The following is a 25,547-nucleotide window of genomic DNA, read 5'->3' as shown; positions in this document are numbered from 1 at the left end:
GACTAGTGCTAAATTTAGCTCCTAAATTTAGCTGTATTTAGATTTGAGAGTTTGGATACTCTCAACTTGATATGCCTTTAAAAAAAAAAAAGTCCAACTTTCAGAAGAGTCTGAAAAACAGCAGTTTCAAGTAAGTCTGGAGCAATCAGGTACTGTGGCAAGCATTACCATAAATATGTACTACGTGCTTGACAAAACTGTGTTAAAAGAAGCTGAGTTAAACCACTACCTCTGAAGGTTCTTGCTTTGGTTATCTTTAAAAAAAAAAAAATTCAGACTGTTACAATAACAGTGCAAGTTCATTATAAAGCCACATACCTCTCTGTAGATGTTCTCTTATTGAGTGTTTTTTATCGTGCCCACTGCCTGCAATGGACATTCTACTTGGGAAATCCACCTCCTGCTGTACAAGGTTTGGCTGAACCAAATGAAGAAAATAATTCTGATATCAGACTCAAATGGGAACGCACTATTCCATTTAGTTCTTGTTAAGAATATTCAAAAGCCTTCTCCATCTACAGTCTTTTTGATACACAAGGCACAAATAGGGAGTGGACATTCCAGCAAGAAGTGATTGTCTGAAATTAACAGTCCACAGCAGTCTTCTAGTCCAGCACAACGAAACATTTTTGCTGTCCAATTCTATGCCACGTCTTCTAGATAGTCTGCAACATCACTTAACTGAGAAATGGTAAGGTCTTGCGTGATGCCTTCCAGCTAGAAAATAAATGAAATTACAAACTCAGAAATCACAGAAACAGTATTATTTCTGGTAGTCCTTTATATAGCATCCCATCCTTTTGGCCTCAAGCTCTTTCAGTGAGATTTCAACTCCTTTATAGGAGGTGCTCAGACAGAACTTGAGATATAGGAATAAGATATATCCTATATAGATATATCCTTAGATACATCCTAAGATATAGGATATAGAAAATCGTATGCTAGATACTAAACCAGGCTCAAATACATTTTACATGCCTAGAAACAGACTGTGAATTTTGCTACCAAACAACTGTTGTGGGGTTTTTTGTTTTGTTTTTTAAGCAGTATAGTATCTAACCTGGCAGGAATACTAGATATAAAAAATACAGAACATAACATATAATACAACTTTATACAACATGTATCCTAGGAACTATCGTAATGGCACATTTCTTCATGAAAGGTTAAGAAAAGAGTCATGACAAGATCAGAAGAATGTCAAGAACAACAATTTTAAAAGAATCATACTTTATCACTGGCAATCGACTCCTCTGTTTCCACAGAAATTTCATCTATTTCTTCACCAATACTGATATCACTTTTTTCAGAGCGATGACTAGTACTAAGGAGAAAAACCATAAATGTAGAAAGAAAGTTTTATTTTCAAACATCCAAGTATTACATTCACTTTCCACCTGACATTTGATTTGTATTTCACTTCCTAGCAAGTTAAATATGAAGTTACTTAAAAACCCGTAACAACTGAAGGCTTTCTATCTAGATGAAGCCATGATAAATACTTAGGCCTCAATCCTGCAGTTTACAACACCAATGCCTTCACGACAATCGTAACAATAAGGCTGTTAAATATTTATTACTGACTACTCATGATTATTTATTTTTTAGTTGAATATTTCAGCATACACCATATTCATTGTCTAATAGTATTAACTAAACTGTTAAATCACTGCTAAGTTCATGGTTCAGGAAAAAAAATAAACCAACCCTTCCTCAAAAAAGCAAGAATTTATCATCATCTTAAAGTTAGCACCAGATTTTTAAGGCAGTCATTAACCCATACACAAAAGGGATTTGTTTTTTAACATTTGTAACTATATGTATTAAAACAGCAAACTGAAGTTGAAAGGAATTCAGAGATAGTGACAGACTCTAGCAATAGTGAATAGCTAAAATATTATGAAATAATTCAAATACGCCAGGGGACACCCTTACAATGCATTAAATACTACGCTACTGCAATATCATCCTTCTCTTACCTGTTGAAGTCATCAGCGTACTCATCGTCATCTCCATTTCCTAAATAATTTTCAAAAGGCATTAATCAAACAAGTTTTCTGTTCAAGAAAGGCAAAAAATAATCTATTCCTGCACCAAAAAATACATAGTTTGATGGCCAGCAAAAGTAAGAGTAGATTAAATTACTTGTGCAGATTAGGAAGAGAATCCGAGTTTACGTTCATTGTTAATTAATCTTAATCTCATTTACACGGACTGTTTTGAAACTGAACACACATTTTCAGCAATGTTGACTACATCGCTGAAGACAAAAGTTAAATACTTGGCAGCTCTATTTTGAGAGTGAGTTGATAGTTCTTATACTGCATCATCTTCATATTGCTCCTAAAGCTGACAAGGCAACTTTCAAAGATGTGGAGGGCAAGTAAATATGCCACTGAAAAAAGTTAAGACTTGTCTGGCTATCTTTTTCTGCAAATAAACCTCCTCCTTTCTTTGAAACCTAGACAAAAAAAATATCACTTGATATCAGCAAACATATGCATGGAATTGATCTAATTTTTGCTGCATGTGTAAAATATTAATCCACACACAAGACACCAGTTTTCACTTCTCTGTATTCCTTCAGATTAGATCTTGCTCTTAACTCTAGTCAGTTTCACAATGGTGTTAAACAGAGTAACAGAAGTAAAAGCTGAAGATTTTAGTTTAGTAAAGTATTTCAGTTTCTCAGATTCCTCCAAGAAGCTGGGCCAGAACTTAACAGTTAAAAATATCAGAGCTTACTCATGTTTAGCAGTTACTTGCCTAATTCTAGTGATCCCAGTTTTGCATTCACCAACCGCAGGTCCTTCAAAACAGAGTTTCTATTCAAATCTGTAAAAAACCAAAAGCATTTATGTAAGAAATTTTACTCTAATAAGGTCCTACTTAAACATATCCCATCAACTGTTTATAACTAGTGTTTCTTTCATAGAACCACAGAATAGTTTGGGTTGGAAGGGACCTTTAAAGGTCATCTAGTCCAATCCCCCTGCAGTAAGCAGGGACACCTTCCACTAGATCAGGTTGCTCAATCCAACCTCATCCAACCTGGCCTTCAACACCTCCAGGGATGGGGCATCCACAACTTCTCTGGACAACCTGTTCCAGTGCCTCACCACTCTCAGAGGGAGGAAGTTTTCACTCATATCAATCGAAATCTCCCCTCTTTCAGTTTAAAGCCATTACTTCTTGTCCTAGCACTACATGCCCTTGTAGAAAGTCTCTCTCCAGCTTTCTTGCAGGCCCCCTTTAGGTACTGGAAGGCTGCTAGAAGGTGTCCCTGGAGCCTTCTCTTCTCCAGGCTGAACAACCCCAACTCTCTCAGCCTGTCTGCATAGGAGAAGTGTCCAAGGATACGGTTGGCTTTCTGGGCTGCAAGTGGACATTGCCAGCTCGTGTTCAGCTTTTCATCTACCAGTTCCCCCAAATCCTTCTCTGCAGAGCTGCTCTCTATCCCTTCATCCCCCAGTCGGTATTGATACTAAGGATTGCCTCAACTCAAGTACAATAACCATATACCATTTTATAGTATATTATGGTAATACTATATCAAACTTTCAAGCCTGAACTCTGTTAACGTTTAAAACCATGAGTAGCAAACAAGGACAATCTTCTAGTATCCAGGATCAGGTTTTACAACATGAAAGCAAATATCCCTAAAGAACCTGTGCAAATAATGTAAAATAACAATAAAACAAGTTATTTTGGTTAAAAACTGAGCAGCAGAATTGTATACTCCTGAAAACTGCTTTATACTCACAAAAAAAGGAGTGTAGTTAAGTATTTCATGCTCTAGAACATAAGATGCCCCAATGGTAGCATAACACATCAAAACCAGTACGTGATCAGTCAGTGAAAAAAGCGTTAACTACGAAGCATGTTGTGACCAGAAAGGGTCACATACAGGCTACGTCATCACATTTGCATCTGAACGTGTAGATCACTCATTATATTATGGGAAATACCTCCACATTCATCAAAACACAAAAGCACATGAAAACTTACTATCAGCTTCCTTTAGCGAAGGTGCACCGGTCAGGGAGCTTAACCCACTTTTTAGAGGCGGTGCATCAGAAAGAGATGCTAGACCTCCTGCTTTATTAGCTTCAGTTTTCCTAAAACAAACCAAATAAATAAGTAGTCCACAGAGCTGTAAAACATGTGACTTTCTTTTCTATGATTTACTAAATTGTCATTAAACTAGAATGGCAATTTTTACAGCAAAAAGAGCAAGGGGAAAGGACTATTCATTTTGCTGTCTTAAAAACAGTAGGCAGTTTACTGACACAAGTGTCAAGCAAGACATTCAGTAAGAAAGCCACTTTCTCACCTACGCAAAGACTTCTGCCTGCCCTCTTTCACAGACAGAGCTCCTGCGCCTTCATCTGCATCACTATTTTTATCAAGGGGCCTTTCATTATCCCCACATGTAAACGCAGCCAAAAGAAGAAGGATTCAGATAGAAATCAATACTTAAATTCGTTTGTTCTACAACTAAAAGAGATTACGTCTGATGAAACTATTAATCTTTAAAGCAGTCAGTTCACAGAATGAAAAGTCAGTTATATCAAGATAGATCTCGTCACCACACGTTAAAAGTTCACTTGGCTACTACGTATTCCATTCATATATTTAAAGTGTTGAATTCAAATACTACTTGCAAGTAAAGGATGAAGAAACACTATTAAAAAGAAATGGAGATTTTCACATTTAGTATTACCAGAACTGTTTGTTACTGTGATTCCATTCCTGTTAGTACCAGACAACATTTGAATCATTCATTGTGTCTGTATCGCCAAAATATCATGTATACCATCACGTACTAAAACACCTCAAAAATTTTGAGCAACAGGTCAGAGACCTAGGGACAATGAGAGTTTGGATCATTTCTTCTTCTGTCCTTAGTAACTGCTTGCTCCCTTCCTCTCTAGTGCATCCTTCTTAGAGGAATGGGGAAAGCTCCCACAAGGAATTTACCTTTTTGCAAACCAAGCAATGCTGGCACCTCTCCCACGTATTCATCCCTTGGGACTCAGATACACCAGCACAACACACCACACAAAGGTGTTTCACCTGAAGAACATATTCTTTTTTCTCCTCTAGAGGAGCTGCCAGGAGTGTAGAAGCAAAAGACTCAGCAGAGGCAGCTTGGTTGCAATCAGTTGCTAGCTCATTTATTATTAACATATTCAGCAAATCTTATGGATCATTACTATAGTATCTACATCACAACTGCATTATGAGCTATAAAGTAGTACTTGATGGACCGTGACTCTACTACAGACATATATAATTTGGAAATCATTCTTTCTGTAGAGAGTTTCTCTACTAGGAGAAAATCCTTACTTTACTGAATAATTAATAGTCTCTTCCTTGGATAGTCTTTTAAAAGAAATCTAGTTTACCCAGTTTCAAAGTGCATTTTCCTTCTTGTCATATGAAAATGCTCGAACAATAAGAAATTAGCAAATATTATTATCCAGAAGTTTTTCCAGCTGTTTCTACTTTTCCCAACTTATCATTTAAACCTGTTTCATGGCAACATAACCACCTGCTACAATGGTTAGACTTTCATTAAAGGTTAGTTAAATGAGCTCTTGAGTAAGGACTAGTAAGTGACTCAGACACAGTTTTAATCTTGATACTGTCAATAAACAAAAAAGAAAAGAAATACCATAATGTTATTTGTAACACACAGTATTTTTCAGAGAAAAATCAAGGCTCTTCAAGGAAAAAAAAAAAAAATCCGCTCTTTATATACATCCCACTAAAGCCGTATTATAAATAATATTTCTCAAAGTCTATTAATTTACTAGAAAGAGATCTAGTTTACCTGGTGTGATTGCTGTGTGCTGTACCAGAACGATCTCATTCCAAGAGTAAGCATCCACTATAGTGATAGCACAAAAAAGTTTATACTGTTCTGCCCACTATCAACATAGCTGGGGGAAAAAGTCAACATGAGGGAAGCTACTGTCAAACTGACTTGCAAATGCTTCTGCAAACTCTTTTGGTAAACTCTAAGCTAGAGCAATTCTCTGATTACTAAAGCACAGCAAAAGAACACCATGAAACAATCTTGCAGCATTTCTCGAGATATCTAAACTAAGCTTCAAGATAACTCAAGGTGATAACACAAAGATAGGTTTTTCAGTTTTGTAACAAAGCTGTTGCATAGTTCAGCCACTAGTTCTTGTTTCAAATGGTATTTTTCAGTCAACAGGCTCCACAAAGTATGCCTTTCAGAAGCATCTGCAAAATTGGCATATGCAGAAACAACACTTTCCTGAAAACAGAACTGACACAAGAGGTGCTGCAATGTGAACAGGAACTCTTAGCTGTGACAAAGCTTTCCTTACACTTACAGTTTATACATTCACCATTTACACATTTTTGTACTCCTTACAAAGCCATACAGATACCTAAAGCACTATCCCTGTCATTATCCACTTCCTTTAGTACTGATCACCACTGCAGCTCTGCTGCAAGAAACACTGTCTGTGTCTCATACATGTTCATTGCACCAAAGAAATAGGCTGGGGACACTATATAGTCTAACTGATGCACTTTAAAGTGATACAGGTTTTTCCACTCATGGTACATCCAAGAGATTCCAGATGACACTATGTATTTCATAGAATACAATCATAGAAATGCACATTTTGGAAACAAAACATTCCAGAAGAGATCTCAACATTTACATTTAAAAAGTGTGAATAATCAAACACCAGTTAGCTCTCGAAGGACTGCAAGCATGCTGAGGACAAAAGAAACTTTTATTAAACAGAGCATCTGTGTTACTTACCAGCCATAAGTTCTTTCTGGTTTGGGTATAGGATCATCAAAAAAAGAATCTCCCTCTACATCATCTTCATCCACACCTGGATCACTTTTTTCTTTGGTATTTAAGTCTTTGTTTTCTAGTTGAGGATCTAGTTTTGTTTCATTAGGCATAAAATGAATGCTTCTTTTGCTTGCTTCCCCTGATGAGACACTCGTATCACTTTGACTGGTTTCAGCAGCCTTGAAAGATAAAGAAAAAATCCCTTACTGAAAGGAATAAGTAATTTCTCTTGGAGAAAATCTGTATGAACTGTCTAATAATACTGTAAGTGGTAATATAAATACACGACATCTAATATATACCTACTATCACTTTTTAAAAAGTTACATCAAATCTATTAGTACTTCTCAGGAATTTGTTAGTATCTTCAGGAGTCATACAAGAGAAAAATTGTTGTTTTATCACTTTAGAAAGAAAGTGTTCCTTATTGTTGCTGCCATTAAAAAATTTTGTTCCCTCCTCTCCATTGCTTTACTGTCTAGATAACCTCTATTTATGCTAGTTTACGTGGTGAGGTTTTGGTAGCAGGGGAGGGGCTGCAGGGACAGCCCCTACAAGGAGCTGCTAGAAACTTCCAGTTGTACCTGTCTCTGGCCAGGTCAGACCCGAAGGAAAAGGGCTGGCCTCCCCAGCCTCCTGGGTGGGTGGCTGCCCGCACTGGGCCACTGCCACTCGACTGGAGATGGCTGTGACAGTGTGGCTTGGAACGCTCTGAAGCGCCTCGTTCCCAGGGCGCTCACCGGGCAGAGTTCATCCTGCCGGGACTGCCGAGGTTCGTCGGGCCCAGTGCAGCTGCAGCGGAGAGAGGACCGAGACCTGAGAGAAATGGCTATGCAGACTCCAGGTCAGTGAAGATGTAAGTGGAAGGAGGTATGCCAGAGCTGAGATTCCCCTGCAGCCTGTGGAGATTAACAGTGGAGCAGAGATCCGCCTGCAGCCTGTGGGAAAGGGTCCCACACTGAAGCAGAGATGCCTGCACCCAAGGGAGTTCGTAGAGCACTGTCTCTGTGGGGAAGGACTCCATGCTGCTGGAGACTGACAGTGGAGCAGAGATGCATCTGCAGTTTGTGGGAAGGGACTCCATGCCGGAGCGGGTGGCTGCACCCTATGAAGCCATGACTCCACAGGAGAAGCCAGAACTGGAGCAATCTGATAGGTAAAGATTGCATCCTGTGGGAAGGACTCACATTGGAGAAGCTCATGGAGAACTGTCTGTCTTGAGGAGAGATCCCATGATGGAGCAGGGGAAGAGCATAAAGAGTCCTTCCCCTCAAGGAAGGAGTGGCAGAATCAGTATGTGATGAACTGACCTGCAATCTCCATTTCTGATCCCCCTGTGCCACTGGGAGAACAGGTAGAGTCAGGGAAGAAGGGAGGGGTGGGGGAAGGTGTTTTTAAGATGTGGCTTTGTTTCTCCTTATCCTCTCTGAAGTAACTGATAACAAATTAAACTGATTTGTCCCCAAGCCAGTCTGTTTTGCCTGGGGCCATAATTGGTGGGTGATCCCTCCCTGTTCTCATTTCAATCCTCAAGCCTTTTGTTACTTTTTTTTTTTTTCTTAATCCTCTCCACCCCACTGAGGGTGAGGAGTGAACAAGCTGCAGCGTGGTAGCTTAGCTGCTGGCTGAGCTATAACCAGGACACTATTATAAAAGCAATCAATTGTAAGAGCTGTTGGTCATTGAATAAAGAAATCTACATACAGACTGATCCTTACCTCCTAGATTTGAATATAGGCGGGTTGGTTTGTTTTTCAGCCTGAAAGTTACACCATGCTTTATAGTGTTATTCTGCAACTTCTCTATAAACAAATGTTGTTAGTTACAGCTATCGTCTTCAAAAGAAATCAGTTTAAACCCATGCAAATTACCCTAACTTCCATATTAAAGAGTATCCTCTGCAGTATAATATTAGGTTTTAAAGCAGCAAGCGTAAGACAACTGCAGACAATGACACTTTCTCCCTCTGTATCATAAAACCAAAAATGACAGAAACAAGATATTTTAAAAGTACATATCTTTCAGTCTTTGTATCATGCTTATGACCAGTCCTACAGATACTCAAGCTTGTAAGGACTATTTTACATGCTTACTTTTAGACTCATTAATACAGCTCAAGTCATATCTTTGCAAACTTCATGGCCCAATGAAGAATATTCAAATTTACCTAGACCATGAAGCTGTTGTGAAAAAATGGACTTTTATTGTTAAACGATATCATCTTGCTACCTAGCAAGTAGTAGTGCAATTTTTGTCTTCCCCTAGACTTAAATTAAGCCAGTGAAAAGATAATTCATTTCACTATCTACCTTCCTGCATACAAAGAACAGCAACAGTTTTGAAACAAAGTCAACAGTATTGTTTAATCCAGATAACCGACGTGTAGGTTGCACTGCCCCAATTTCTTTATCAGTCATTAACTTTAATTCAAAAGGCTGAAGCAAAATTGTCAAACTGTAGGTCATGAAAGCTGAAAAAGGCCTACCAAGGTAATTTTATTTCAGTCACAGTACCATATTCAATTGCTGGCATCAGCTCAGTTCTTCTAGGGCAAGAAAAAGTACTTACACCTGTAAGGGGTACTAACAGTAGTATTTTAATTTCCTATCCTAGAGGAACAGAATTGCTGTTGAAAATTAAGAGCTTAGTGACACACGGACTGGAGTAAAAGAGAAATTACAGCTACTTTTCTGTTCTGGGCCCTCACTCAGGTAATGAGCTGCTGCTATCTTGTCTGAGAAACTAGAAGCACAACAGTTGGCCTTTGTTTGAATTCATATAATAAAGTTTTGCTGAAGTGAAATCACTACTTTCAAATTGTAGTGATAGGTTAACCATGGCTAAGGGTTCAAAGAGCAACATACTTTAGGTTTCTGACTAATGGTGTTGATAGTTAAGAGTGTGGTTTCACACCTGCACTTAAACGTAATTTTTTGCTGCTACCAAGAGCTCTAGTCTTGGTCTCTCTTAGCACACTCACTTCTACGTTACATTTGTTTGTTGCCAAGTCACAGTCAGAGCCAGTTCAGCTCACGGGTTTGCTGAAAAAACACCAGAGAATCTCAAGTTTTGATCAGGAAGTTTAGACTGTTCAGGTAACTTCCACCTTGCTCCAACCAACACCGGCTAAAACTTCTTCCTTCTGCGTTATTTTTACCAAATACATTGCACGGGCAGAATATTCTCCCATCATGCCTTTGCCAAGGAGAGGGAGAACCAGGAAATAAATGTATCTAGGAACTGCAGTCCCATTAGGATATCCACTACTTATTCTTAGAGGACTCTGTAGTCCAACCACCAGCGGTTGCTGTTTCTATGAAGAATCCATACAGAAATAAATTTTCTCCTGTTCCCGAGATAAATATACGTTCATGAAGGATTCAGCAATATGTCATGAAAAGTATTTCCAGAATACGTTCATCTATCTCCCACTGCAATGGAATTACGATTTGTTTGCCACAGAAGATGAGTATAAAGAATTCCAACTTGTTGTAAATTATGTTCTACTTGCAGCTTCATCACATCAGAATGAGCATGTAAATGAAAATGTTATCACCACCTTGGCTGCTGCTGCATACCATAAGCATTGAACTCTTAACTGTGATGTTCTGATAATGCACAAAACTCTCCTTAGAAAAAGAAAACATGGTTCAATGAATGATCTTTTACTACACTTTAATACTTGCTCAGAATTAAATACTCATATCTGGTTGTTTCTCTAAAACGTAGACCTTAGAATAAACCTTAGAATCACTTTCTTGTGGCCATATATCTATTGGGGATTAAGTATCTACACATTAAAAAATGCTGCTATTGACTGGACCAGTCACAATCACTATCATTAAGCTGAAGTCACTCAACTGGAGAAGCTTTTGCCTCTACGGACTAGTATATCTAAATAGTTGATAGCAGATAGCAGCCTGAAAAAGAATCCTGACAATCTCAACACAGAGAATAACGCAACAAACTACAATACAGTATCACTTCTGCAAAACAGCACTAATCTTTGGAAATCATTCAGAAGTGATTTATATTTTTTTTCTACCCAGTTTGGAGAGCACTATTTGAGTTGGATATAAGAGTTCCTGTTTTGTATACGCCCAAACAATTGTGATAAAAGAACTAAGGCTGTCATTTATTCTTGTTATAATCTTCAATAGGAATGACTGTTTTGACTCCATGATACATTATCTAAAGCAGAGTTTCCATGGATAACTTAAATATCATTCTTATCAATCTAGTTTCCTAATGAAACAAGTCTTAAGATACTACACTCCACCGTGCTTGTGTCTCTCTCTCTCTCTCTTGCCCTAACTAATCTATTTGGACTGGCTGGTTAAGTTCAGCCACTGAAACAAGAGCAGAAGTTGTTTTTTTTTAAATATATATTCAACAAGCCAACCATAATTTCACTGCAAAAATCTCTGTCAAGAACAGACATAAATCAATAAGTTTCATGCCTGACAGAGGTTGGACCAGCCTTGAGACATCTGCATACACACCCAACAAAAAAAAACCACATGAAACCTGGTTCAATTTACAAGCTACTGAAAGTACTTTTTTCCCCTCCTTTACACAAGTATTCTGAGGAAAAGCCATACAACAAACACTTAGCTCTTCTCTTTCTGACCTACTTATTTCAAACAAAGTAATTTAAACCTGAAGATGAAAGGTGGTCCATGCAAGGCAGAATGGAATATTTCTGACTTCTAAATCATTATCAGTAGTTCTTCTTAGCTAATCTAGAACCACTCTGAGACAAAAGTAAGGGCTCACATATGAAGCAACAGTATTAGTAACACTGATATTTAACTTTTTATGTGATCAGATTACATCAATAATTTAAACCAACTTTAGTGCTTGAATCAGAGGGTTTTTGCTTTAGTTTTTTTGTGGTTTTATTTTTCACTGGGTGCAGTGGGTAGCTGATTTCTTGTGGAAAAGAGGCTTAAGTGATCATGCCTCATTCTGTGCCTCACACTTTCCCCTAGTTCTCAACCTATTGATCAGTTCCAGTCAAATGTAAAGAAGTATCAGAGGCCTGGAAGACATTAGTTACTACAGATTTTGTGCTAACGGGAAGCAACAGCGAAAAAGTCACAGGCACCAATGCAAAGGCAGTTGTATCCTAACACCGTATCAATCCCAAGCAGCAATCAGTCAGCTGCCTGATAAACAGACAAGTGAGCTCCTGCCTGTCAGTCTCACAGAGACTCTGTGTATGTGCTGTCACCTATCCAGTCAGAAAGGTATAGACTTTGCAGATCATTTAAGTCAATGTCATCATATATGCAGTTTCATAGGAGTTCTCTTTTACTTATCTCATGTATGTTATGTAGCTTTTTCATTATATATAAACAATCTTACCTTATTTGGTATAGAGTGTGTACTCGATCTTCCATCAGATGATTTTGAGGTGGGGCACAGGCTATCACTTAGAACTGGAGCTACCTAAGAAGTTTCACATAAACACTTACTAAAAATAAACTCAATTGTGTCATAATACTATCCAACAAGAAACAAGGCTACCATCCTCACCAACACAGCACGCAAACTGTGACACTGTGATGCTATGTTAGGAAGTCTATGACAACTACTTCTGAATTCAAATTTTTGTTGAGGTACTGAATGGGACTGTAACAGAATGCTATTGGCTGGATTTTATCCATTTAATTAACAACTTAATTATACATTCCATTAAAATATTACTGTCGTTGCCTTTATGTCGTTTCATATTTTCTTATATTTAAATACACGTTTTCAGAACAGCTTTAAAGCTTTTAACAAAACCAATTCTAGGCTTTTCAGGTCATACTGAAATTAAAAGTATGCCAAAGAAAATAGGTACAGTTAGAAGTGTTATCAAACTATACTAGAAATTAGAGAATAAGTGACACAGTGTTTTGTGTCATTTATCTGGGTTCACTCTGTGTTACTATGTTGTAGCAGAATATTAATAAAGAGTACTAGGGTGGCATTAAAAGTAATAGAACAGTCATAATCTTTAACTTTTCAGCATTGTTTTCTGATAAGTGATGTTGAAGGCATTTCCTATTATACTAACTATAATAAAGACTTGAAACATTATAATACTACAACTGTAGCCAAATGTTCTTCGTTTCAGTTTATTTTTCATAATTGAAATGAAAATGAATAAAGAATTATGAAGAAAGAAAGGAATTATATGTTAACACTACTTACTTCTCCATTGCCTGAAATCTTTTTCTGCTGGCATTTTCTAACAACCTCCAACAACAGAGGACCACCCACAGTACCTTCTGCTTCTTCAATTCCCAAATCTCGAGCTAAGTTTTCTCGACCGTCAAGGCCATTTAGCTGGGGGGGGGGGGGGGAGAGATTAAAAAATAAAATAAAATCACAACACAGAAATAACTATCAGAAAACACAATATATATTTTGTAATATAACTCCTAAAGCGTTTTGGTCTTATTTAAAATAGCAATATTTTGACTAAACATGATTATTTAAGACTTCCTGTTGCATGTGGACAAAAGCAATGACAGCCTAAGGCATCATTTACTTCTGAGCTGTACTTGAACTTATCACAGACCACCCAAAGTCATTTTAAATAAGCAATTGTTAATGATTAGCACGTTTCAGGATCTATACAGTCAAATTACTTTAGCCTATCACATTTAAAAGTGGATCCTAGGACACCTAGCCAGTGGTTTCAGCAAATTCAAAAATGATGGAGAGTTCCTATTCCTGTGTGTTTGGAAGTACACCAAGATAGGCCAATACTTACTTTCAGTCTCTGTTTCACTTGGAAAAAACATGAGTTTGGACAGAAAAAGGAATGAAAGTAACAAAAAAAAAAAAAAAAAAAACCCCAAAAGAAAAAAAAAAGAAAAATACACTTTTTGAACCTGAACTTCACATTATAGCAGAAGCAGAAAGCTTTCTTTCAGAGCAGATTACTGACATTACTTTAATTTTCATGTAACAACGCAAACTTAATATAATGACATAGCAAAGTTACTGGCAAAAAGTGTTGCAGGAGTATTCTGTTATACATACTGTTATATGATTTCACAAAAAATATTAATTTTTAATTCAAAAGTAACATGTTATCAAGCATTGGATTTTGATAAAGGAAATATTCACTTATACTAACGCACTTCCCTGGGATATGTGTGTCTATGGCAATAAGTACCTTTTATTGACTAAACACAAAAAATTATTTTGAATAAACACAAGCAAGCAGCTTAAATCTTTTGTATTCATTGCCACGCACTGCAAACAATCATCATAGCATACAAATAAAAACAGTGTATCTTACTGTGCTTGATTCAGGCTGAAAAACAGCCAAAGTAAAATCAAGATTGAAAAAACGTAGAAATTCTGCAACAAGACCTGCTACCAAGCGACCTAAAAAGGAAATGAGACGAGTAAAAATACAGATGGAAACAATTTTTACTTCTAAGATTTAACGTTAACATGGCTTCAGTATGAACATCTACATTGATTCTACACTCCTACAAACATCATTTAGGCATTCAGCAAACTACCACCACCTATCTAATTTGTATATCAATTCTCTAATTTCTAACTCAGCCATTGCACCAAAATTATTTAAGTCAGCTATACTGCAGGAGCACAGAGACTGCTTACAAAATCAGGTGTAAGATTATTTTTTTAAACTATTTAGCTGTTTTAAAGACTTCATTTTGGCATTTCTCCTATGTGCGCAGTCACTACTGTACCTCTACAGTGATTTTTCACTGGTTGCTGTTTTTGTTGGTCTAGAACGGCTCTGACTTAGCACAACCATAGCTCATCATGAAATATTAATTTATATGCATTGGTCACCTCAGTTAAAAATATAACTTCAACAATATTAACTTCAAAAATTATAGACTGAATTCTACTGTGAATGAACAGTAATTATGACATTTGACAGGAACAAAGCATCCTTTATGTCATGAAGACTGTACTGTTAATAAAAGATTCAAAGATTTAATCATTTGTTCCCTATTTTTAATATTTTGAAAAGTATATTAAACAAACAACTTACCATCTTTTGTACCTAAAAAACTTTTCAAGCTTTCATTTACCAGAGGTGTTTTGTTCTGTCAAAAATAAAAACAAACAAACAGTAATTAACATCATCCTTGTGTTAGCAAGAAATAGAAAACCACAGCAAGTTGGCCTTTTGGTGTACACTGTTCCACAAGGATGCCTGGCACATGTAATTCACTTCTTCAAAATTTATCTTTGTACTAATTCTACTACCTGCAAGTAAAAGCTACAGAGCCATACGTTTACTTAGGCAAATTAGAACTGTCTCAGCATTTCTACTACAAAAGCTACAGAGCTAGAGTAATTCCACCAAAATTCTTAATAGCATACTGCTTTCTTTTTACTTAAAAAGGTAAGTTAAGCAGTTAACTTCCCAAATTGCTCCTCTAAGGTAGTGCCAAGTTTGTTTAAGGAAATTCAGTCCCACTTTTTAAAAAACAGGAATTTACCAATCATCCAGACAAAGTGTGGACTGCACAAATTAGTGGTTCACAAATCAATACTAATCTTCTATTAATTAAAAGATCTTCAAAGATATTATGAAATTTGTTTTTCTCCTCTGTTAGATTTGCCCTCTCCGACTTTGATTTTTAAACCGAGATAATTCAATGTGCTGTGTTTGGGTTTGTCAAAATTGTCCAAGGATTTTTCAAACCAAACTCTAAACACCATTCCTTACATATGAAAATATCCTGGTTAAGTACCTAACTCTAAGTAAAGGATCTGTTACAGGTATTTATCACTAGTCGTAAAAACTAACACACACAAGAAAGCACTGTGTGAAAAAAGAAATACATCTTGCCCGATATTTAGGAATTCAGAGTAGTGGCAAGTATCTTTTCAGTGTCTCTAAAGTGTAAAATTAAAATATGATGACACATTTAAGTCTTTTGAAAAAAGCATGAGACAGGATCAACTGCAGCAAATCTCCCTTCAGCCCTACTACTCTCTAGATAGTCTGGGAGGTTGTTCTCTGGGTACTCTACAATATGCTGAAGCTTCCCATAAGAGGTGGCACTGTTATATCACTCTTCCATTAAGTCTTCTTCAGCAATCTTATATTAGATTTCTGGAATATGGAATCTCATACCACAGAATAACTACTTTCTCTCCTTACCAATGTCACAATAAAGCCTGTTTCAGTTGTGCAATTTTCCAGAAAGAGCGCAACCATCTAACCAAGAGAGGAATAGGACAGTTTTCCATCCCTCTTTTGAAAAAGAGCCTGGACAACAGCATCATCTCCTCTCTAGTTATAGAAAACGGAAAGACACAGGAAACAAGGCAATGCCAGCAGCAGAAGGGGTCACAAAACTAGCTTCTGCATACTACCAGAAGTATTGTTACTTAATCATGTTAGCATCACATATCCTTAATATTATTATATTATCAAGGTATCAGTACATAGTCCATCTCTTAATTCAGAATTCTTCCTCAAATATAAGCAAATTATCCTGAAGTAAGCCTACAAAATCCTTATGAGAAACACCAAAAGCATTTGCATACTTGGTAAATTACTGCATTAAACTGCTTGCACAACACACTTGCCAAAAAATCCCACGATAATATTTCACATTTCAAAAGACGTTATTCCAATTTGATAAAGTCTTGCTCAATCAACTAGATTTTTTTTCAAAGTAGTATTTGATGGAGAAGACATTTAGTTATTCTAGTCAGTTGGACAGAAGCAATATAAAACCAGCAGAGATAGTTAAAGCTACAGTTTCAAAAGGCTATGTAACAATTCCTATTTCTAAACATCAAATACCCTGATAGTCCTGTTTTGTGTTCTCTAAGTATCATGCTCTCATGCAGTAATACATGATTTTGTCTTGTTACATTTCACAAATAGAAAGCATTAAAGCTATTTTATTTAATTCTACATGAAGAACTATTAGAATGCTGATTTTTTTTATAAAATGTTGTAAGGTTCTCTTACCTCTACTTTCTCTTGTTCTTCTAATGCCAAAAAAACAGCTGCTCGCAACTCTGCCTGCCAAATAAAAAAAAACACAACACAATCAAACATCATTTCTACAAGCACTGTTTTCCCTATGCAAATAGAATGCAAAGAACCAGCAAGTAGCTTAACAGCTATTTGTTTCTCCTCAAGCAATTTGGCATCTATTGTAATCTACATCAGTGCAATTAAAACACTTAAGATTACAGCCAATGTGACTTGAGGCTGAGAAAGAAGAGTTTTCAGTCCGAGAACAAGAAGTGGGGGTGGGATTTGATATAAGGCTTCCTAAATTATTTCTTCATACACAAAAAGATTCCAAATTACCTACATTGTCTCCTATTAGTTTCTTCTAAGAGATAAAAATCGAGCTGTTTCAGGCAGCTTTGAAACATCTACCCTTCATTTACAATTCATTCAGGAAACATGAACAAATAGCTTAAGATAATATATTTTTTTAAAAAAATAACGTTAAGGTATACATATTCCCACGATTTCTTGTCAGATCACACTCAAAGAAACAGAATTTCTCAAGGAAAAGAGCACATGATTCCAGTCGTGAGGTTTTACCTCACTGAATATCTTAATATCAAGAATCAGAATTCTTCTAAGGACTATCTTGAATATTCAAGTTTAAGCCTTGCTTTTTTTAAAAAAAAAAAGTTTAAAAATTCTTTTGAAACACTACGGTTTCTCTATTTCTTTCATTGAGCATATAAAATGGACAACATTACATTTGATGAAGTATTTTGCAACTTGTAATCAACTCTTAATCTGACATTTTGAAGTAGATAACACTCCAGTAATAAACAATAAAGGTGCTACTTTGTACGCCAGCTTTCTCAAAAGCAAAGACAGGAAGCTTTTAAAGGAGACTTAATATTTCCATAATTAAGAATAAGAACAATATGAAGAGTATCTGGATTTTCTCATGTATATTACAAAAGGCAATTAGACATGGATTACCCTATAAGTGTTCCCTCCCACCAAAAAAAAAAAAAATTAAACAAATCCTTTCATGGGAAAAATAAAATAAACACTTCCTTTTTAAGCATAACTCTCTTTGGATACCTTTCTAAAGGAAGAAAAGCAATGCAAAAAAAAAAAAATTCCATCAAAAGCATAAAATGTTTACCACAATTGTATGCAATGGTCATACTGACACTGCAGTTACATTTTTTTTAGGTACTAAGGTACAGCATTCAATCAGCATATCCTTTTAATTTAAGTATTATTGTTACAAAACCAGTTTACATTTAACTTTCCAACCAACAGCTAACAACTTCTTTGTTTAGTCTTATATCACTATGAAAAACTTCCAACAGTTGCAAGGCTGAGACTCTCTTCCACTGATGCCACAGAAATTATGTCTACTTAAGTAAGAGGATAAGAATAATAACAAAGCATTTGTGACGCAGATTGGCTATTACAGCTGTTCAAAATAACAGACACCAGCCATTACACATCGGTAGAGCTAAACCCCCTTAAGCATCTGGATCATGAAACTGTAGAACCAAGTTGTCTGAAAGTATTTGCCATTACATCAGCTGATCCAGAGTCTGGCCTGTTGGATATTTTGGAATGATATCACGACTGTCATTTCTTTTCACTTAACTCTCATTGTTTGCTTGCTCCACTCCTCTAGGTCCAACCCAGTGGCTTTTAAACACAGACTGAGGTGCTTTTCTTCCTCTTCTCATCTGTTTAATGACACCGTCAATTTCTCCCAGATGTTGCCATTCGCCATTAATAGCAGGTTCACTTTACAGTTCCATTACCACCCAGTTAATACCCTTAAGGTTAGGACCTCATCACCAGAAGATAATGACAGTCACGTTTACTGTTTCCCTTTGGCTTACCTGCATCATCTCCAATACCACCCTACAAGCCCTTCCATAGATAAGCAGTCCTCACAACAGTCCTTCAGTCCTGTGAGCATCACAGTAAGTCTGAAGTGAAGCACTCCTGTACCATCTCCACAAGGAAGGTTTACACCATTCCAACACACTGATCTTTGTCCTTTGAGATGGGTACTGCTCAGATCATAGCAAGATATTCTTAAAAATATCATCTCAATAAATTTAGACATGGAAGCACACACTTGAATCATGTGAAGTTAAAGCAGTAATTCTCAAGTTCACGAGGAAAAAGCAAAAAGCAACAATAATAAAGCTGAGGCCGAAGGCAAAATCACCCAAATACAAGGAGATGAACCACACTACACAGCAGGATGGACAAAGTCATATAGGCTTTTCAGGACCTGAGACAAGTCACAGAGAATTTGAACACCAGAGACTGAGACCACCATCATCAGGTATGGTCACAGCAATTTGCTCCCACCGGCAGATACAGAGGCTTACAAAACTGCAATGATGAATCCATTTACACAGTGGTGTTCTCTGCCTCCCCGCTCCTTTTTTAAAAAAAACAAAACAAAAAACCATGAACTGTTTGCATTTGTCTTTGCCCTAGTACCCTTTGGCACTTTTCAGCATAATACAAATACCTTTGAAGAATTTTATTTATAGTCTAGCAGTAAAGCAGACCAAAGCTTGATATTCAACTTCCCCACCCATATCCTTCCTAAGTCTTCAGTAAAACGGGGTTATGCCAATAGAGTCAGATGTTGATGAGTAAGGTGACAGTGTGTATCTATCACTCTTGCATCCACCAAACCCACAGGCTTCTTTCTCATCCTGTGGAAGATGCTCATTCCCTTCTTTCCCTAAGAAGTTTTATCAGGCAAAAGCTCATACCAATGAGACAGCAATTTATTTTCACTGAACTTAGCTACAATGAGCAAGGCTAACATTGTATATGACATGCTGTCTACACTCAGTGGAGAAATGTATGGGTCAGTATTTTGAAACAAAAGTACATTTCCCTTTTTCCTCCCAGGCATTTACAGCTCATCAGACAACACTGTCTCTTGATGATTGCTGTTGCACTGTACATCAGAAGCTTGTAGTGCATGAAAGTGTCTTTTCTGCACTGAGCTGTAGTAGCCCTCTTCAGAGCCTAGATACTGTTCTAAATACAGAGCCGTTTGCATGTATCTGAAGTACCATACAGGAAAACGGTTCCCTCAGTCTGCAGCTCCCTGGGAAAGGGGAAAATAATTCTTACTATCTCAAGAGCTCCCTAAACACATTTTTTAGGTGGCATCTCAAAAATGCCAATCTGATTTGGCAGTATGCTCTTAATAGTAACATAACAAGCACCAACCTTAACAAGGTTATAAACCTGATTTAGCACACCTGTAGAAACCAGCCACAGCAACTTTCACCTAAGTACTGGATGAAAAGCATAAGATAGAGACTGTGCAGGACTGAAGGATGACTTGTAGCCTGTAACTAACCCCAATTGCAAACTCCAACACACAGATATGTAGCATCTCCCTGGGGTTTTATTTATTGTGGCATTTGTCTTTTATTGTGCTGGAAACCATTTGTCCAGCACTTAAACAAGAGAGTTTACTGTCGTACAACAAAACTTGAGACATTGTTTTCCAATAGGAAAGCGCTTGGGGACTTCAAACTCATTTCTATGCCTCAAAGCATGCAGGCACATCAGTGACCAAGACGACTTCATATAATAGTCATTAAGCACAACCGTGGGTATAGCTTATTTGTTGCACACTGGTATCCTCTGCATAGCTACACAATTCACTTGCAAACATCCTGACATCCCAATACCTCCCAAAGGGATCTTGGCAAAATTATTATTTCCTATCAAACTTTATTCATACTTTCTAATCCTGAGGCAATATTTTAGATGAACAAGCAACGGGTTCAAGACACTGATCTCAATATGCTGTGGAATACTAGATCAAAAAGCAGTCACTTTAATTTCATAAAGGGCTTTGTACACATAATACAGTTGAGTATGACATTGTCTGCTAGCTGACAAAACCTTGCTGTCTCATGCGTCTCTCGATATCATTTCTACAAACCCTCAAGAGTCCTGTAGCTTTTGCTGAAGTCGTCTTTGGATTTACTCCACCCACTCCTCCCCAGCCATTGAAGACCCATTAGCAGAAAGTATAATATAAATTTCAGCTTGCCAAATGCACATGCTACCACCCTTCTCAACCTGCCTAAGCAGCTGAACACATACCGTTTTGAAGCCACATAAAGGCAAGTTTGTGCATTCCCTAAGATCCGAGGGGTAGGAAAGTTCAGCAAGTGTCAATAAGGGAGATATTCACTTCAGATACCTGCAACAGGCCAGCTGGAGGTCCAAAACTCTCCTGCAAGCTTGCATTCACAAATTGTTACTAACACATGCGTCAGTGCATGGTGTGGTTAAAAGTATGTTTACGGCTGTGAAATGATAATGTAAATGCATAAGTAATGAATAACTAATGCATAACATTTTGCAGGGTTAAAGAATGCATTGCTGCTGAGATAAACTGTTTACAGATCTTCCACGCAAAGCACAGGCATGTATAACTGCCATCTGCTCCAGTGCTATGAAAAAATGCCATGCAGGCACAAACACAAACAATCTCTTGCACATGCAAAATTTAGCAGCACACAGGCACCTTCGTACACAACTTTCACCGACTCCACTTCCTAACTCCAAAATGTCTGTCATATACCTCAGTAGATACAGAGCAAGACGTAGCATTAACAAGTCTAACCACTGGTGATCATCTCAGGCTAGAACTCTGTGTGTATCAGGGTAAACATCTGTGCCAGTCTATATGCATCACAAATCCAAAGTTGGTGTCAAACCCTAATGAGTAACTTCACTACCAACATCTCTCTGTACCCTCCCCACCATTCTCCATCTGTGAGGTTCTCATCCTTGAGCAGGATCAGTAGTTTCCATGACCATTTTTTCTTCACTTCAGTGGAAAACTCTTCAACTTAGTAGTCTTAATTGGCTAAGAAAGTTAAACTTGCAGGCAGTGTGACTGAAAAGATGCAGACTGCTGGAAAAAGACATGGGAAGAATCCATTCCATAAAGGAAGCAGTAAATACCTAAAAGTCATAAACTCTAAATACCTGAAGCTGCATTTATCATGTGCCTACTTTGAATGTCACAAGTAGTTCTCATTCTTGTGTTCCTAAATACGTTTAGGATGTTAAGAGGACCATACTGACGTTTAAATGTTGAATTTCAGTTAGTTAATCTCAAATCATTATAAATAGTTATATTTTACTTACCCTATAAAAATAATAAGAAAGAGAAATTAGTTGACTTTCTGATATGGACTGTCTGAACCCCCCCAAAAAAAAAAATCCAGAAAACAGGAGATTACACTATAGGGTGCAGCCTACTCATCACAACTGTTAATAATTCAAACACATTTAAAAGCATTGGTCATTATAATATGTGGAACGAAGATGAAAAAGTGAACAGGACAATCTTAACTGACTTATGAATACACAGATACAGGCCCATTTTAAAAATGGCATTTTTATTCTATCTAACAATACATTATTTGCCAGTACCTCAGCCGTCTAGTTTTCGAACCAAATTAGCAAGAAGTTAGCAAGATCAGCATCAGCTGGCCAAAAGCATTACTAGTCATATGATATTGGCGATGCTAACCTCCCTTGCTAACAGCAAGTTAACTTAGGTGGTATAAACTTATTTTTCCAGAACTAAAGAGATTAAAAGATACAAACCAAAACAAAATAACAAAGGAACACAGTAAGAAGCATAAAGGCTCTTCCTGCTCTGATGATGACAGCTTCCCTAGGAGAAAGATCACATTCTCTTCAAGACAGAAAAACATTTCTATTTGTTCAGTATGCGTCACACAGTATCAGTGATAATTTTCACTAAAGTACAAATATCCACAGTTATATTTTATATGTTTACAGAATTCATTAAGAAGCAGTCTTATTCATTAGATTCAGCTGCAATGTGTATATATAGTTTGTTAATCATCTGAATTAAGGAAGATAATTCTCAACTGCAAGTGGCAAATATATTTACACATCTTCCAGTTTTCACTATATAACTTCATTAAATTCTCCAGTGTTCAAAGTCTAAAGTAAATAGAAAAATTGTGAACAGATTTTTAAAACGTCATACAAGAAACATTTTTTCAGCTAAATAATTTACATCAACACTGATTCATCCAAGAAATTATTCTCAAAATAATAAACTAACTGCAACCCATTAAAAAATCATTTTGCACTAGAGAGCAAAGCATACGTAGCAAACTATGTTTCTTTCTAAATATTACTCAGTCATTATGTTAAAAAATGTATTAGCTGAGTCTGATACATTCTATCCAGTGAAATAGTTCCACTTGAATTCTAATCTTCTCAGAGCCTTTTTTACCTGTAGTGCTTCATATCAATTCAGCTATACATTGACCATATAATTTTCATTAATGTATCTACTTCAATAACTCTCAAATACATTACTACAGTTAGCTTTCTAGCCTAATCCACCTTGAAAAAATGGCCAGTACTCATTCTGAATTATAAGATAAACAACTGTTTTGATAACATGTAAATGTTCATTCAGTTCTAACACATAATAAAAAAAGCCTGATATGCAATAGATAAAGAAATACTATTGATCACAACCATGCTTATTTCAATGACAGGATGATAGGGGTTGTTTTTTGTTTTTTTAAATGCATGGTGTAATCTAATTTTAATTAAAAGCTGATGATTTAAGAAGACCTGTTCAATCTTATTTCTTCTGGAAGACAAAGCGCTTTTTGTCAGGTACTAGCTGAACAAATTCTGTAAGTCATTAATACTATCAATTCACAGTCAGCTATCATAGTCGTGTGGCAATTAACGTTTACAGCTAAGAAAAAGACACCACAAGTTCCTCAAATGAGAAGCGTTAACCATAAGCATACCAATTATTAAACAGTAACTCCTAGTATCAATAAAAGACATAACCTAGTAATTAGGATGCAGTTTGTATTTTTGTAAGCAATCTCCTAGTTTGCCTTAAGAATGGCTTACGCAATATTGGATACTACACACTTTCAACATTATAGAACAGTGAAAATTACAATAAATATATTTATACAATACTCAATGAATTGGCAATCATAGTACGAAAACTTGCATACTACACAAAGGCAGGAATTAAGAAACTACAGCTCACATACTCGGTATGATCTAATTGGCTTGTACTTTTTTTTAATTCCTACTTTGTTACCATCATACTTTTATTGGTTAATGCTATGTGAGAGGTTAACTGGTGGCCCTGTTAAAAAGGCCTTTTTGACACTTAACTAGAAGGTCTCCCTACCAAAAATAGTTAGGTGAGCTAGAATCTTCATCTACTTATGTAATTTAAAGAAGGATTATCCATTTGAAATGCAAGAACAATATATTTTAATAATACTACTTTGTTGAAAAGCATGACAACTAGCCCAAAATCCAGGGGATTTCAAAACACACACACAAAGATGCTCTCACTTCCATTAACCGCTTCAGTTGTTGAACTGTTCCTGAAATACCAACAATGATCATTCACCTCTTGAATGCTTAAAATAGAACACTGTGGATAAATGCCACCATCCTTGATCTGAAATCAAACTTCATTTTTCCTCTAGCTTGGAAAGGAATCCAGCACTTCCATATCTCAGCTATACACAATAGTTATTGCTGGAAGCTTCTAACTTGAACAAGAATCCATGGAACCAATATTCATATCCCTTCTGACACAAGCTCAGGCTACACCACAGGCTTGGAAGTAGAGTACACTCCACTACAACACTATCTTTCACATATTTTCTTTAAGTAGCGCTATTTCTTCCCAGTAGGCAGGCAGCATCCCCAGAGCTTCCAGGTTTAGCAAGCCTCCAAGACGAAGCTCCAGCAACCCATGCTCAAAACGAACAATGTTTAAACAGCGACCCTCAAGGACTTCTGCTTGATGTTTTCAATGTAAGGTTTTCGTATCGAAGCAGAGAGAAACTCTATCCACCCTGTCCCACACCACCCGGTGCCTGAACGCTTCCAGCGGGTTTGGCAGCAGCAAGAGAGCTCTGGCGGCCGCACGGCATCTACGAGGGCGAAACCGCACCGCCGGGCTGCCTGCGGCGGCCGGGAGCTCCCCTCCCTCTCCCCGTCCGGCCGATCTTGCGGCTCCGGAGGCCGCCGGACAGACCTCACTGCGGCGGTCAGGCCTCGGCCCTCGGCTCCGCGTCGGGCACGGACCGGCTCTACCACGCCAGGCAGGCACCAGAGCCGGCTCCCGCCGAGACCGGGCCGAGCGGCCGGGGAGCACCACGAGGAGAGTAGGCGCCGCCGGGCCTGACGCCGCGAGAGGGCCCGACCCGGGAACACCCGCTGGAAGCGGCAGCGAGAGGGGACGAAGCCCGCGAAGCCTCAGCCCGCTCCGCGGAGCCGTTAAACGCCGTCGGCGCCATCCAGCGCTCCCCTCTTCCCGCTAGGCGACGTGTGCGCGGAGGAGAGGGTCTCCTTCCCCTCACCTTAATCTTATTAAGCACCCCGCTGGTCTCCAGCGTCTGCACCAGCAGGTCCCGCAGCTCCGTGTCCTCCTCCGTCGCTGCGGCCGCCATCTTGTTTCTCCCTGACAACCGCCCAAACCGCGCAAGCGGCAGGACGAGGCCGGCAGATTCGCCTACGCCGCTGCGCCAGCCCAGCCGCAGACCTGACGAAACGCGGCGCGGCGGGCCGGCAGCCACCCTTGGTGGCGGCCCGAAAGGGGAGGCAGCGAGTCGGCGGCCGCCGGGCGCCTCTGCC

At 37.9% G+C, this 25,547-nt stretch overlaps 1 protein-coding gene across 4 annotated transcripts; it reads right to left on the bottom strand.

Moving 5' to 3' along the window:
* Positions 1–454: 454 nt before the first annotated feature.
* On the bottom strand, positions 455–25,410 carry CEP43 (centrosomal protein 43). Of its 4 annotated transcripts, XM_086631536.1 has the most exons (13): positions 25,274–25,410; positions 16,827–16,880; positions 14,883–14,937; positions 14,148–14,236; positions 13,049–13,183; positions 12,215–12,298; positions 6,809–7,026; positions 4,334–4,414; positions 4,009–4,118; positions 2,767–2,835; positions 1,980–2,019; positions 1,231–1,324; positions 455–717 (listed from the first exon to the last, which is right to left on the bottom strand). In XM_086631536.1, the coding sequence occupies exons 1-13, from the start codon at positions 25,361–25,363 to the stop codon at positions 643–645; spliced, it is 1,194 nt and encodes a 397-aa protein (XP_086487662.1). In that variant the 5' UTR covers positions 25,364–25,410; the 3' UTR covers positions 455–642. The 4 variants fall into 4 exon arrangements, with proteins under 4 accessions (XP_086487662.1, XP_086487665.1, XP_086487666.1 ...); XM_086631539.1 differs by lacking the exon at positions 4,334–4,414 and having other exon boundaries at positions 13,049–13,193; positions 14,143–14,236; XM_086631540.1 differs by lacking the exon at positions 4,334–4,414 and having other exon boundaries at positions 12,215–12,288; positions 13,045–13,183.
* Positions 25,411–25,547: the final 137 nt, after the last annotated feature.

The sequence above is a fragment of the Tauraco erythrolophus genome, chromosome 2 (genome assembly GCF_009769465.1).
Source record: "Tauraco erythrolophus isolate bTauEry1 chromosome 2, bTauEry1.pri, whole genome shotgun sequence".
Classification (NCBI taxonomy): domain Eukaryota; kingdom Metazoa; phylum Chordata; class Aves; order Musophagiformes; family Musophagidae; genus Tauraco; species Tauraco erythrolophus.
The sequence above is the reverse complement of the archived record's forward strand: the minus strand, read 5'-3'. Positions and strand labels throughout refer to the sequence as shown.